General features: G+C 35.8%; 1 protein-coding gene across 3 annotated transcripts in view; it reads left to right on the top strand.

Annotated features, from left to right (window-relative positions):
• POC1B (POC1 centriolar protein B) overlaps positions 1–13,830 on the top strand; it is a 45,272-nt gene that overhangs the window by 13,959 nt on the left and 17,483 nt on the right. Inside the window, exons 9-11 of one of the 3 annotated variants that reach the window (XM_059473304.1) lie at positions 1,929–2,081; positions 9,533–9,619; positions 12,937–13,098. In XM_059473304.1, the coding sequence (XP_059329287.1) occupies positions 1,929–2,081; positions 9,533–9,619; positions 12,937–12,996 (300 nt within the window). In that variant the 3' untranslated portion in view covers positions 12,997–13,098. Of the gene's footprint in view, positions 1–1,928; positions 2,082–9,532; positions 9,620–12,806; positions 13,099–13,830 lie in introns of those variants that run through there. The other 2 variants (XM_059473302.1, XM_059473301.1) reach the window with 2 other exon arrangements.

Below are 13,830 nucleotides of genomic sequence, written 5' to 3'. Positions count from 1 at the left end.
ACTAGTATGATCTTTGATTTTCCATACTGAAGTTAAAATCTTATTTATAAGTCCCAAAATGCAACTTAGTCCCATGTAATTCTGAATTGTTGACCTTACCTTCCATGAATATTTTGAGTTTTATGACTTGGTACATTATACTTGAGAGGAGCAAAAGTGAATGTGTTCACATGACAGAAGATTAATCTGAGAAGCTCTGATGAAGGCAAAGACTTAGAGTATTAAGCCTAACACAGCCTCCCACACCCTGGTAATGCCTGTCTTACTTCAAAGTTCTTTGAACTTGGGGCCCCCTGAATGGCATGTGTGTTCAGTGCTGTCATGTCATTGCCTTTTTCCTGCCCTGATTTTCTGTTGTAAAGCTGGGGCATGAGAGCATGGAAAAAGTAGTAAAAATCCATGTCTTCTAGTCCTCAGCAGTTTGATATAGTGGGTTCATGGTGAATATATGCGAGGGAAGATCAGTTTCATCAGGAAACACTGATGAAATGTTGAATTAAAAAGTAGTCATAGCAGATCTAGTAACTTTCAATTACCTTAAAATGGGCCTTCCTGGTTTGTTGAAGTTATTCCCTTTGTTTTATGAAAATTTTGGTGGGAGAGGAGTAGTTACTTTGCAGCTTTCACTTTTTTAAGTTTTAAAATGTGCTACCCACTGTTGGGTAACTACCAAGGTGTATATCTTTATCTATAGTAAACATGAGAACTTTATTCTGTGTCCATTTTCTTTTGGTTATACACACATACTTCTTAAACATTCCACTTTGCTGACCTGTCCACAGCCTTCTTCCAGGTGTGCCAGGAGGAGTTCTCAATTCACTGTGATTATTGGTTTACTGTAATTGTAGGGTGTATTTGTTGGGAAAGTTCTGCTGGCAATGTCATGCTTATGAGCAGAGGTTAGCCATAGAAGTATCATCTTCTACCCCTCATGCAGTACCCAAAATATATTGTCTGTTCACAGCATGCACTGGAGGCAGCTGATACACTCTTAAGTTTATGCAAGACTGCTTCCGTCATACATATATTATTTCAAGATGTTTTCAATCAACAGATCCTTCCATACCTTTCCATCAAAGAAGGAAAACCAGTATCTCTGCTTCTTGTATCAAGTTTCTGGTTGGTGCAGAACCAGCTGACAGTTCAGATGCAGGTTAAATATTTGAAACAAACACTGGATACTTTTGTTTCTTTCTATTTGCTTCTTTCCTCAAACAAAGAAGATCTCAAAGTGTAGTGTTCTGTCATGTTCCTCACAGTTTTGGCAGTATATGCACATTGCAATTTATTTCATTAACCTGTTGCCATGGAAAACATAAGACCTTTTATGTGAAAGAGCAAAGTTATACCTATTGGTTTGAAAAGTAGTAGCCTATGTGGAATATTTATAAGACTGGATAGAATATCTTTGGACTACCTCTGTGTCCCATGACCTTCTGCATTTGGTCATATATGTGTGACTTCAGATATGGTTTCTACCTAGAACATAATGAGACAGAGTTCAGAAAAGAGATTCCTGTTGCCAAAACACTGGAAATCAGGTGTTTCAGAGTTCTGTGGAACTCTCTCATTTCTCTTATTCCTTCAAACTCTCTTGTTAGACCTGCAAGCCTTTATAGGGGGCAGAAATTAACAGTATATGATCCCTTAATCTGGCAGAAAAGTAACTTGGGACAGCTCAGTGGGACAGTTTGTGATTATAGATGTGTTTTAGGGGTTACTTTTTGAATAGATTGAACCACATCTTTTAGATTTGAAGTAAAGATACTCTAGGGAAGTGCCTGTGTTGCAGTAGAGATTGGACTAAGACATCACTGCAGTATTGTTATAATGCAGTTATCTACTAGTAATAGCAGACTTTACTGAATAGTTAGGTTTTGAGCACTGAATAGCCTGCAAGTAGTTACTGATATGAAGATTTCTTATAGGTGTTACTATGGAAAACCAACTTTGATACTTTGGATTATGAAGAAGTTCTCAAACACAATTTTAGAAGAACACATATTGATGATCCTCCTCATCTTCTTGATGTTTACCCAAGGTCATGTCATTTCCATGATGAAACAATTACATCAGTTGAGGTGAGTGCAATAAATTGTCTAATATAGGAAACAAGAAGCTTCTGTTAACACTGTCTGACATTTATAGTTAAATATGTTTTATGTATATCAGGGAGCTTTTTATTGTTATGTGTAATACTTTTGAAGCAATCATAATTTATGAATCCTCATTAGGGTGACTAGGCAAGCTGATGCTGGCAGGTTTAAGCTGAAATTACTTTCATGCTTCTTCTGGGTCTATACTCTACATCTCATTCAACCAAAACATACCTGATAATCTGGTTTCTGAAATAACTCTGCAAGTGTTGCAGTAGGTATCTTGAGCTTTACAATACTTATCAAAATACATCATTGTAAGGAGGGCAGTGTGGTGATATTACTGAAAGTCAAATACTTGCTTGTCACAAGCTGTCCCTCTTTCCAAGACCTTTAGGTGTTGTGAGAAGGTCTTGATATCTACCTAAAAGACTTTCTAGGCTAGCAGTGTGTTTTACAGCACTATGATGTCTGATTTCCTGATATTTCATTCTTGAACAGTAGTTACTGTCAAACTATCTACTGGCATCCATTGAAAGTGTTGGAAATTAGGGAATAAAAGTGCAATGCCAAATGTTCTGTGTCAGTATTAGGAAAAATCTTGTGTTTGTCAAATAGTCTGAAAGTTGTGCCCAGTAGGTAAACAGTGCTATGCCTTCAATGAGGTCGTTGTTTACACTTTATTTGTCATAGTCCCTGATAGAGCTGGCTGGCTTCTGCATGGTGATTACCTGTATTTTCTTCTCTTTTTTGATAGTCTCCAGGTTCCTCTGGTGTTGAAAAACTTACCTGAGATAAATCTAGAACAGCAATCAGAACTTTCTGGTTGCTGTAATATGCTATCACAGTACTATAGAAATTCACCATTGCCTGGTTGCCTACATAGAAAATGTAGATACTGCTGCCATGGCATTTGTTTCCTGCTCAGAGTTTTAAAACAGACATTTGGGGATATTGAGCTTTTTTTTGGGTGGGTGGCTGTGTTTCCAGTATGAATACATGCAAATGAGTGGTATAAAGATTGAGAACATTTGCTGGAGGAAGAGAACTCTGACAAAATAAGATTTCTTCTGTGCCTGGTTCTATTGCCAAGTTGGATGTGTAGCTTTCTAATCCTTAGCATTTTGGTCAGAACAGGATGACTGCATCCTGTTCTGACCAAAAGCTTCATTAATGAACAAACTTCATAAACAAACTTCCGTGCTGGACTTTCATATTTGTTGTAAGGTAAATGAATGAAGTTCCTTCTAGTTTACTGGTACCAGCCTTCAGTATAGGTGGTCAGTGCCAGAACAAACTCAATCTAAGCATTTGCCAGCAGACTCAAGCCAGTCTTGCTGGAGCAACATTTTGCTACAAGACCATTCAAATTGCACTCAGTTACAACATGTACTAAACACAATGGCTTATAGCTGCAGGGGTCCATTGTCTTCTTTTCAGGTCAACATTTCCAGACCTCTCTGCTGTTTACATGTCTGGTAAAGATGTGAATATACTCTAAATTAATTTTTCAATTTTTTTTCTTGTCCTGGGTAATTAAGAAGCTCTGGAAAAGCATTAATGAGTTCAGGCTGAAGTTAAACTAAGGCTAGGAAGCCTCATTATCAATCCTGAAAAGGCTCATCAAGGAAATTCAGTAGCTGAATTTCAAGAAATTATTTATTAGTTAGCTTTGACAGAGTTAACTTAGCTTTATGTATGCATTTATTAATGGCTGCAGCATTTGTAGCAGCTGATAGGCTCCTGGGCTGCTCCATAGTAGTGAAAGAGCTCTATGGCTTTGTCATAGCAAAGTTTTGGACTCTGTGTTATATTTTCTGGCCTGATTTCAGGATTTTAATGAGAGTCACTTCATTTAGTTTTCTATTAACATTATATTCTTACTAGAATATCTTTCTCTCAGGTAAATATCAAGTATGTTATATTCTTTGAGACAAAACAGTGTCTGGCAGTTTCAACAAAACTCATTATTGTAATATAATATATTTTCATATTGTTAAATTAAATAATAGAGTGATAGTGATTAGAATCGTTTTTGCAGCTAATTTTTAGAATTAATGTAATGGTATAATAATTGAGATGGTGTTAAGGTGAAATTATCACATTTTCTCACTCCATTTGTCTTTTCTTGTTTTTATGGCTCCTCCTATCTGTCTCAACAAAAATTGTGGGATTTTTGTTGTGATCAGGAAGAGTAGACCTCACCAGCTGGACAAAACCATGATTTATACAGACTAAACTGGTATCAGGTTACTACCAGAAGTAACATGCTTTCATTAGCATGCACTAATTCTTAGGTAGCACTGTGCTTGAAATTTTTCAGTGCTTCATCTTCTTAACTATTTCCTCTTCTAACTGAGAAAAACAAAATGTCTAGGCCCACTGCGCTGTAATCTGGAAAAAAAAAGAAAAAGGAAAAAAAAGTACAAAAAAGAAAAGGACAAAAAAAGTATTTTTGTCCTTCTTCTGTTAAAATATTTTTTTACATGCCAACCTCTTTCTAAGCCAGAGGCAATACAGAGAATTCTAGCATTAGGCTGTTCCACTGCAGTCCTACCCTCATCTTTCAATGGCTCATCATGTTTCTAATATATAAGGGAAAGGAGGAATGGAATCACAGGCATGTCAGAGGGAGCTTCTGGAGATGATCTGTTCTTCCTACCAGTGGGACATCAGTTCAGCTGTGTCTGGTTAGGGCGTCTTGAAGAGGTTTGGAGATTCCCCTATCTCTCTGTGTGATCTATTCCACTAGAGCATAGCAGTTGTAATGACAATTTTTCCCTATTATCTCATCTACACCTCAGATCATATGTAGAACTGCTTCCTTTCTTCCTTATTTTCTTCCTTTCTCGTCATATTTCTAAGTGAACAGAGTAAGATAATTCATCAAAACTAAACAGAAGTAACAAGTAAGAGACCTGGTAACATGAACAAGAGTTACAGGCAGGCGGAGGAGGCAGTTTGGAGATGGGATTTTTTCAAAGTATCAATGACTGCTTAAGGTTTGCTATAAGCCACTACTACAATGTCTTCTAAATGCTTGAGATGTGGTGTAATACATTGCCTTGAGTTATGCTCAGCTGGTTTAGTCACCTCTACAACAGGACTGAAGAGGGATTGCCTTAGGATAAAATTAAAGGTATTAGAACACAAAAAGTTAAACAGATGTGCAGGCAGAACTCAAGAGGAAAGTAATTTGCCCCCTATTTTTAAAAATTCCTAATGTTTTTTTTACTGCTTTTGGTTAGCAATTGCTTTTCTTTCCCTGCTTGTCTTAGTGTGACAAAGTCCCTGTAATTCCAGAACTATATTCTGGGGGAATAGTATACACAAAAATGGAGCTGGCTTAGAATTTGTTCAGCTGGGATCAGAGGCACAGTTGCCATGTTTTCACACATCACCTGTTGGAAATGCTGTTTTGAATAAAGCAGCTGGCACAGGGGCATTAGGAATTGCAGGTATCATTTGGTGTTTTGCCTTCAGGATAGTAACAGAAAGATGAAGCTTGAGTGTATTTTGCTTTTCTGATTACTTTTTCTTATTCACTCTTCAAAGCTAAACATTGAACCAGTAAAATTTCAGATACCTTCCCTATTTTATTTTCTCTCTACCTACCTATTTTTGAGGCATAATTAACTTTTACAAGAAAATCATTAGTTTTTTCTTCTCAGCCCAGCAGTAGCCTGAATTTTAAAGCAGTGTTGAATTTCATGTTCTTGAGTTGTAAAACTTTATAATTGTCCCCCAACTGCACTCATCAATGTGATTCTTGAATATTCAAGTAAGTAGAGTTTTAATGCTTATGATAATTTCATTTTTTCAGACAACTTGGAATTGTAAATAAATTATTTGTTCTTTAAAGGTACCTATTTTTTTCTGTTGGTCACAGAGATAATCTTAGGTGATTATCAGCTCAAATACAGGTGTCTAGCAGTATGTCTAAATTTAGCTGAGATAAATCCCAGTTGTTGTCTCTGTTTAACATAAGGACCTTGTGGAGTTATTTGAAAATAGTAGTTTAATCAGTTATGCAATTTTAGTGAAGTATACTAAAAACTACATTCCACTTGGTGAGAATTGTATTTCTGAATTTGCCATGATTGTATGTAATTGACCTTTCATGTGCTGAAGACTTCTTTAAAATAAGTTAATTTGTTTCAAAACAGCTTTGAGGTTTGAACACATTAATGTGCATAGAGTTTATCTCTTGTGCACAAAGAGCTTTTATTGATTTAATTAAATCTTAAAATTTGCAGCATATTTTCAGTTGTAAATATTTTCTCAGATGAAGGAAATTCAAATATACACTAGATGGCAGTAGAAAAAAGATTATATGGCTTGCTTGAGGGCCCCAGTCTAGAACTAGAACAGTGTTTAGTCAAATTGAAACCTAATTTTCTCTTAATGTATTTGGAGAGACTATTTCACAAATCACTTTCCTAAGAAATACTTTGTGAGTAATTTAAAACTTCCTCTTTGAATTTTTCTAATTCATGAGAGATTCTGTAGAAACCTTCCCTTCAAATATATTTTATTGTATTATGGATCAAAATGTGATAACTGCATTATCATGTTAAAAGATGATATTGAAAATATGTATGTATCAGTTTACCAGGTAATTAAAGCAAGGCTTTGAAAAGAGTGTTTTTGAAAACCTGTAATATGTGACAGTACTCCCTACCTTGCATTTTAGTGCTCAGGTTTTTCTGTCTTGTTTCTTAAAGGTAAGTCTTTTCAAAGACTTACCTTGAAGATTTCCCTTGGTAAGATTATTTTACAGCTAACCACATCACCTTGTCAGGAAATGTCAAGTAATTTGAAACTTTTACTTTTAGCTTCATTCCATTACCTCATTCATTTTTAGTGCAATATTAAACACTAATATTTGTATGAAGGACTTGGATACAGCCTTTATATTTTTGTGCATTTTTAAACACCTTTTAGATGCTATTTCTGACTAGTTGCTTAATAATTTTATATTAATTATTTTAGTATGGCTTATGACAGTTCCTCCACCTCCAGTCAGTGTTTACAGTGGTCTTCATTCTCCCCTTATCACTGGTAAAGCAACAAGCAGAAGCATAATCAGAGGAACTTTGATTCTTTCTTCAGGATTTGACACTTCTACAAAAAGAGCATTTTTAAAAACTTAATAATACCATGTATTTATTTACCACCCAGTATCAAGAGTTTAACTCATTCTGCAATATCTCCATGTATGCAACAAAGAGATACTATCTCAAAGAAGATGTTTCAAGAGCTATTAGTGATAATACTGCAGTAGTTCCTCCACATTAGAGTACTGATAGGCAGTAGGCATCTACTGTCCCCCTTCTGCAGAATCCTGCAGATGCATTGTCCTCTCTTCAGTGCCCAAATGATGCATGTCAGAAAGTGACTTTTGTCTTACCTGTCCCTAGTATGATTGGCACTTGGATAATGCAGTAATTATATTTATTGTAGGGCTCACAATGTCAGAAGCAACTGACCCTGATTATCCTGGGCATTGAACAAATGGAAACTCTGTGGACAGTTGGCTGTGTGTAATCTCAATAGATATGATATGTACAGAGGCAAAACAGTAAAATTTGCACTTCCTCTCCTGCTCACCTTAACACTGAAAAAGTGGTAAGCAATACTGTATGCAGAGGAAGTTTTGATTAATCATGTTTCTGCAGAGAATATTCTAAAGGAGAAGTCCAGTTAAAATGGTAGAATTTTCAGCTAAATAGCGGTTTTTACATAGACCGTGTTACCTGGCTTTGGTTCTCCTCTTTCCCTTTCTTTCTTCCAATTCTATTTGACAAAATTGAAAGAAAACAAGGCTTGATCCTGATATCTACAAATGAGAGAGAATTTTAAGTGTTCAGCTGTGATGACCATGTAGCTGAATGGGTTTTCTTGATTGTCCCTGAGTCCCTGCTCATTCTTGACTGATGCACCTGTAATCAGAAGACAAAAAAAAAAAGATCACAGATGAAGAATGGCTTGTTGAAACTGAGTAAAAGAAAGAGCTAAGCACTGCTACTCAGAGAAGTGAACAAGCTTAAAAACAGTGTTAAGATCTCACCTTGAGAAAGGTCTGTCATCTCTGATTTGTAAGTGCTGCAAAGAGTAAGAATGATTTTCACTTTGAATAATCAGGTAATATCTGTTTTTAAATGTTTCTTTACCTTCTAGTTTGCTAGTAAACTTTGTCCATCCTCTTCAACTTGTATTTACTGAGGGAGATTTTACTTCTATTAATTTTAACCTAAATTTCTGCATTTAAGTTATGTAAATTTAAATAAACTGAATGAAAAGTCTTCAGGCAGTATAAGGTGTTGCTGCCCTCCTTCCCTGACTATTAATTCCAGATATGAGATTGAATTCTAGATACTTAACAAACATGTCTCTGACCTAAAAGTCTTTATACCAATGTATGGACATCAGGGATTTTTCCTTTTGGAAATAGCACTGAAGCAGTTACTGAGAGAGCAGCTCTGGCTGAGCCAGACTTTTGGCAGTCTTCAGGTGAAATAGTAGGATCTTCCTCTTGAGAAGTCAAAGTAAAATGACCCTTGTAGCTAAGAAACTTTCAGTGACCAAACTTAATCCTGTCACTAGGCAAGTGTGAGCTTTGGGGGTTCTGGGATTTTTTTTCTGCTTTCAATAAGGTGGTTGGGATTAATACTGTCTCTGGATTACTGATGATATTACATCAGACTTCTTGGTGATTTCAAAGTCATCTGGTCTTTCTGTAAATTTTGCCAATTTCATAAAATATTAAGAATAGTACTTCCATGCATCATTCTGAGAAGGCAAACATCTTAGGCTGTGATACACCTAGGTAATATAGTGGTAGGGATAATATGCACACGGATTTTTTATAGGGATGTTATTCTGATCTCTTTGGTGAAACCATAAGATAAAAGCAGCTTTCTCTAATTTCATATTCTCTTGTACTTTCCTAATGCTTCACTTTCTGGAAAGGACATTAGCAAAATATTGCTAAAGTTATAGATAACTCCTATGGCCAAAAATAAGCAAGTAGTAACTGATATTAAGAGCAAAATTGCAGATACTGTAATGACATTTCTGTCATCTATCATTCTTTCTGATCAATCAGCCTCTGAATTTGTCCCGGTATAAAGCACTTTTTCCTGTGGTTTCAGGAGCAACATCTTTTGTCTTTGATCTGTTACCTTATCACAGATTTCAGTGTTACCTACTACCTGTTTTCCACAGAAGTGCTTTCAAAGTTATTTTGGCAATCAGAGTTGGTACCGAAGAAGTAAGCATATCAACAGTCTGTTAGTACTGGATGACTTAAGGAACTTGAATAGGGATTGGGAGCCAATTGATCTAGGCTGCTAAGTGTGTTCTCACTTTTTATTTCAGTCTTATTTCCTTTTCTGTGTTGGTGCTGAAATAATGATATAATTTATTTTCAACAGGTTGACCCTACCTTTGATGTGCCTGATATGCAAACACCTGACCCAGTTATCTTCGATATTAGAACATCTTCATATATGAGTACTCCTGTAAGTTACTTTAAAAAAAGAAAAAGGAAGAGGGTAAGGTATAGCTAACACGTTCTGGAAATGTGCTTTTACTGTCCATATGAATGAAATTAATTTTTTAGCAGTTGTCAAGTGCTCAGAGCTCAATATCCTAAATTCTCAACTTAAACTTTGTCACAGTTCCCAAGTCTAACCAGAAGATGGTGTAATAGCAAAGCTTTCTTTTTATACCTACAGTTTTACCACTATACTAAGCACAAATTCTGTTTATAAGCCCATGCTAAGTACATCTAAATATTCCTGTTAAAATTCGTGGCTTATTCTCAAACACTTTTTGTTATCTTCAAATAATGGTAGCACTAAAGAATCATTGTCTCACCAATACAATTCTAAAACTGATGTTTTATTATTTCTCCTTTTAAGGCATTTAATAGTTCCCTAGAAGGAAAAAAAAAGGTAATACATTTTAAGACAGAATGATGGGATTAGAGTCTTCTAGTGTTAGCTTTACATATGACATTGGTATGGCGTGTGGGAGGAGAGGAAGGCAATGTTTTAGCGGCAGTTTCGTGGGAGGAGAAATATGCTCTCCTGGTATGAAATCTAAAAGACATGCTGTTCTAGAATTAGGTTAAAATGAGAATTTTTCTTTTAGCTCTGAATCTGTTCCTGTGAATGCAAAATTGTGTCTTAAGCATTTTAGTTACCATAAAAAGTTTGTGTGGTTGAAGGGTTAATACTTATGAAAAGGCAGCAGGTGTGGTTTCTGCTGTTCTGTTTTGTCCTGAATGCTTTATGAAAGCTATGTTGTGAAGGTACTATGTAAAATTCTTTAAGATCATTTTTGAAGATCATGATGCACAGGTTGATGAGAAACCTTTACTTCAAAACAAATAATCATATAAGAACTTATATTTGAGAGGTGATATGTATTTTAAGGTTTATCAGTTGTCATGTTTTCATAATGGAAATATAGTTCTTTGTAGACTTACAGGCATCTGTTTAGTAGGCTTCAGAGACAGTGCTTTGTGGTGGATATAATTTATTGACTACCTATCACTTTTAAGTACTGTGTGTTCATTACTTACTCTGCTCATCACAGAGTTCAAATGTGTGGTTGAACTGTAATTCTTTATTCCATACCTAAAAATCACTTAGTCTTAATTCTTTTCCTGTGAAAACACCTTATAAAACTTTATGCCCAGAACTCAAAGGAGTACATTGACCCAAGAAGTACAGCATTTTTCTGACTGCTGTCTTTCTGGCTTTACAATCTTCAATACAAAAATGCTGGTTCAGAATTTATGCTTTTTGGCTGTGTCAGTAATCACAATTTTTTTTTTTCTCCCAGCATCTCAATCTACCAGTTATCATTGGTTCTCGCCACTGTTGTATTTCAGCATTCCCCATCTGCCTCTTTTTCCATCTAGAAATATTTCTATAACCTAACCTTGTTACTCAGCATTAAGGACAACTGTCCTTTTCAACACAGGTTAACCCTAACCCTGCCATTGTTCACACAAGTTCAGGAATCATTTGCATGTTTTCTTGGCCACTAATATCCTTCCTCTGCCACAGTCAATAACATTCTTCACCTTTGCTAACCAATCTGGTCCTCCCTGCTTTCTAATGTCAGCTCATCCTTTAGTATCATCTTCCTGTCTGTTGTCTGTCTGCCACATTACCAGCTTCTGTCATTTGTGGAATTATCATCTGTTTCTTAATCAGGCCAGCCACCTAGACTCTTTGTGTCTTGTTTCTAGAGGGTTCTGGATCTCAGTGACTTAGACCTTTTATCTGAGACTTTCTCAGTTTCCCTAATGTATGGAGGCTGTCTAATGGAGGCTTGATGTGTTCTTCATAAGAAACAAGGAGAAAAGAGCAGACACTGCCTTTATTTCTATCACACCTTCACTGACAGATTCCTTTTCATAGAGTTTGTCCTCAATTGAATTATACTACTTTTGTGTATTATTTGTATTTTTTTCCTTAGTCCTTTTTCAAGTTGAGGTCGCCATCCTCTAGTCCTAGTCTAATTCATCATGCTATCTCATACATATCCCTGATTCCAGCCCCAATGGGTTGCTCTTTTTCTACTGCTTGTCAAAGACATTATCACTGTGCAATTTTTTCCCCTTCAAACATTTTGAGACCCATTTTAAATCTGTTTATGGCTTTTTGGTGCTGCTTCTACTGAAAGAATGCTGTTTAAATAACAAAAATCTTTGATCAGATTGTCAGGTTAATTTATGCATGTCCTATCTGTACCTACTTATTCTTTTAAGGCTCTGCCTTAAGGAGTTCTTCTGCCCTTCTGACATGTGCAGAGAGAAAAATGCAGTCTGCATTTAGGTATCTTTATGCATTTTTGTTCAATGCATTTATCACTCACGTAACACAGCAGGATCTTAAGGGTTATTTACAAAACATATTGGCAAGTTCCTAGACCACTGGAAGTAGTTAATTAACATATTTACTTCAGTTTTTCTGCTGAAGAAGAGAGATGCTTGAGAGTGATCCACAAAAATGCGAGTCTTTAAATACAGCCTTTCTCTGGGGTGAGTAACAACACTGTAGAAACTTCTGTAGGATTTCTGGTGAGTTTCTTAAAGCTCCCTGAAACCCCTTCAGGAAGATAGAAACTCTGTGCAAAACCTTGTAATGTTTTGTTGAGTAACTACCAAAATTCCTGACAGTAAGTGGTCAAAAACTTGTAGGTCTCAGTCTAGTCCGGGAGAAAGGACAATAGAAGAAAGTGCTCTTCTTATTGAGAATCTTTTCTTCAACTTGAATTGTCCATTCTTCTACTCCTTTATGGGAAATGCATTATTACTGCCCCTAAGATGATTTGTGACAAAGCAAAAGGGTTTTTTCTTTTGCTTCCTTCTTTGAAGATTTGTTAATGAAAGTGATAGAGTATCACTTGGGAGGGATGTCTGGAGTAATTTCATCTAACCTTCCCCTTAAAGCAAGGCCAGCTTGGATAAGGTTCTTATAAGCCTTGTCCATTTCATTTGTTCATAGTGTGTAAGGATAGAGATTCCACCACCTTTCTGGGCAGCTTGCTCTAATGTTTCGTTGATGAAGATAATTTTTTTAATAATATGTAACTAGAATATCCTATGTTCCATCATATTTATTGCCTTGAATTCACAGTGGTCCTCTAATACATGTGTGTGTGTCTGTCTTCTTTCTATCTACCCATTAGATATCTGAGATGGCAGCAAGATCTCCCTGTACCTTTTCTTCCAGAGAGCAAACCTGGTTCTCTGCCTTTCCTCGATATCATGTTCCAGCCCTTTTGTTGTCTTGTTCACTCTCAACTTGATTTTCTTCAGGATGTCAGTGTATCTGGAACCAAGAAGCCCAAAAGAGGACACACTACTCTAGAGAAGTAGGATGCTGCAAAATATCACCATCATCTATTCTTGACAACAGTCTGCCTAGAGAAGATTTTAAAAACAAATATTTAAAAATATAACACTCTTGATTCTTTATTGTGAATTTAAAATAAATATTTAGATATTTTTTTAGCAGTTCATTTATTTTGAGCTGTAGCTGTCTAAGAAAATACTAGTATTATCTCTTCCTCCTACTTCTCCTCTTTTCAAGGAATTTTAATTTCTTGCTTCATCAAAAGCAAAAATCCATCACAGCTTCCACACTTAAAATGCCTTCTTTTGTGTTTTGTTGTTTTTTAATTTAGTTCTATTTTCTTGCTTCAGAGTTTAAGCTAAGATAGGCAAATATGAATGTTCTTACAGGGTTTTTACTAAAAACACATTATTAAACTGCCTGAATTGTAAACACCTTATCTTTTCAGCTTCTTTTCTAGCTTGGTATTAAAGCCAGTTGTTTTGAACGTGGTGAATGAAAAATCTTTTTTCTTCTGAGGTTCATACTGATGCAACTTTTTTTTTAAACTCAGTGAAGGGAGTATGATCCTTGTGTCAGTGGAAAAATTTCAGTGAAATCTTCAGTATGGAGTTGCTTTCTTTTGGACTACAATTACATAGCCATTAAGAATTCCTGTGTATTATTATGGTTAGGAAATAGCTTTGGATTTGATGGTTCATTTACTCAGTTCTCATGTGTATTATTGACAGCACTGTAAAAATTAGCTGTGAATGCCTAACAAACTGGTACTTCTGTAATGTCCTGACTTTTTCAATGATAAGAGTCCTCATATGTTGCAGTTACCAGAAATTAGGTGTGTTCTAGCCTTTTGCACT

The sequence above is a fragment of the Ammospiza nelsoni genome, chromosome 5 (genome assembly GCF_027579445.1).
Source record: "Ammospiza nelsoni isolate bAmmNel1 chromosome 5, bAmmNel1.pri, whole genome shotgun sequence".
In the NCBI taxonomy this organism is placed as follows: domain Eukaryota; kingdom Metazoa; phylum Chordata; class Aves; order Passeriformes; family Passerellidae; genus Ammospiza; species Ammospiza nelsoni.
This window is presented reverse-complemented; position numbering and strand designations above follow the sequence as displayed.